Below are 1,965 nucleotides of genomic sequence, written 5' to 3'. Positions count from 1 at the left end.
GTAATTCAGCGTATCGAACTTGTTTAAATTTTTTCATGTTTGAATTTTTCAACTCACTTATTCTCACTCGAAACATTCATTTTCTGTCTGCTGGGTAATGTTCTGTCGTCGAAGGTAAGTCATCCATTGCTTAGTGTGTCGGACGGTACCGAAAAGTGTCTACCATTTCTGTCGCAGGGAGAACACGTCAGTGGGGCCATCTTCGGAACCAACTGGTACGAACAACCGCTCCACATTCAGAAGTTGATCGTCCCCATCATCAGCAAAGCGCAACGACGGGTTGGCCTAAAGGCAGCCAAGTTTTACTACGTCGACGTCAATCGATACGGGATGGTAAGTGCTGTGTGCAAGGAGTGGTCACGTGCCTATTATTAATTGTTCTTCCTTCGGTCTTCCTTCGCATAAATGACCGTTCAATAATGCAGAGCGTCAAAATGGCGTACTCGTTCTATCTTTTGCTGAAGGATATTTTCTAAATCGAGACCCAAACAAAAGGAAGCGATTCGATTACGGGAAACGGCAACACAGGACACCAGTCGCACCCAGGCACGCGTTGAGCACCACGATGCACGAAGGGCACCGCATGAATAATAAATTTAAAAAAATGACAATTTTCACAAACCTCCGTATGTTACTTTAAAATGTTCCATTGAAGATTGACATATGAAAAAAGAATTGCTGTTGGAGAGTAAATATTGAATGATTCATCAATCTTCAACGATCATTACTTTTTGAGTATATCATATTCAGTGCACATTATATCGATAATTGATTACATGCCCTGCGCGTAGGTCGAACGATTTATTCGCGCCCCCGGATCGGATGACAATGTTCGTCCTCACGGTCCACAGAACGGTCACAAGTTAAGCCATGAACTTTTTTGTCAACGACAAGCCCCCAGGAGTTCCGCATTTGGTGGTGAAGCTGTGGAAAGTTTTGGGTGTGTCAGACGTGCACCGTGAGCAGTATCGGTGTGTTCCTATATTTGTTACCTTTCTGCTGATCATCGCCATTCCGAAAATCTTTTTTGGATATCCCGACTTCGAGTCAGGTGTCATCGGTTTGGCGGAGTTGATTTTCCAGACCAATCGCTTCATCGGGGTGCTGCTGCTCGCGCTGTACCGAGACGTATTCTACGAGCTAATAAGACAGGCGGAGTGCTTCACTCGAGACGGTATGAAAGGGTCCCGGCGCCAGAAGTACCACGACTACGCACTCAGCTTTGCCATCTTGTCCGCTTGCTTCACAGTGCTCAGCGGATCGCCACCAATCGCTAAGCATCTGAAGATACAGGACGCTCGAATCAACAAGGTGATGAAAGTGTGCCTACTGTCGATACTTTTGCCGGCCAACTTCTACAGCTTTTCGCCCATCCTGTCCACTCTGTGGAAGTATTACAGTGCATCTGCCAATGCAACCGATGTTCAGTTTACCCTCCACATGGAAGAAAACTTTTATGTTCTCAACGTTCGGACGTCGCTTCGTGACTACCTGCTGTTCGGCGTGTTCATGGTGCCGACCTCGTTACTATGTTCATTCGTCGGCACCGCCAAGCTTGTATCGATCTTGGCCATCATCAAGTATTGCACGGTCTACTTTCAGCTGGTGGCTCTAAAAATCCAGTACACTGCTCGTGAGCGATCCTTCCGCTCCGAACTGAAGACGATCGTCCAAATGCATCAGGGTGCCCTCAACTGTGCCGAATTGCTGCGAACGCTCACCGCTCCGGTGATGCTGATGCAGATTATCCTGTGTGTGCTGAACTGGAGCTCTATGTTGCTGTACTTCACCGTTTCCGTAGGTAGTCCTGTGAGGTGTCGTAGTTGAATATCGGTTCAAGCTTCTCTTTCGTCGCCAGGGCTTTAGCACCCAGTTCATCAATCTGTTAGTTCTGTTCATGTTTGAAACGATCGAAACCTTCGGCTATTGCTACCTGGGCAACCAGCTTTCGGATGCGGTACGCAA

General features: G+C 47.2%; 1 protein-coding gene across 1 annotated transcript; it reads left to right on the top strand.

Moving 5' to 3' along the window:
* Positions 1-870: 870 nt before the first annotated feature.
* LOC131214243 (uncharacterized) lies at positions 871-1,957 on the top strand (the record flags this gene model as incomplete). The annotated part of the gene is made up of 3 exons (XM_058208621.1): positions 871-1,174; positions 1,250-1,797; positions 1,859-1,957. Coding segments are annotated over exons 1-3 (951 nt in total), but the record flags the coding sequence as incomplete, so codon positions are not given.
* Between the last annotated feature and the right edge of the window lie 8 nt (positions 1,958-1,965).

Source organism: Anopheles bellator, unplaced genomic scaffold, assembly GCF_943735745.2.
Source record: "Anopheles bellator unplaced genomic scaffold, idAnoBellAS_SP24_06.2 scaffold00343_ctg1, whole genome shotgun sequence".
In the NCBI taxonomy this organism is placed as follows: domain Eukaryota; kingdom Metazoa; phylum Arthropoda; class Insecta; order Diptera; family Culicidae; genus Anopheles; species Anopheles bellator.
Note: the sequence above shows the minus strand (reverse complement) of the source record. Positions and strands in the feature narration are given on the sequence as shown.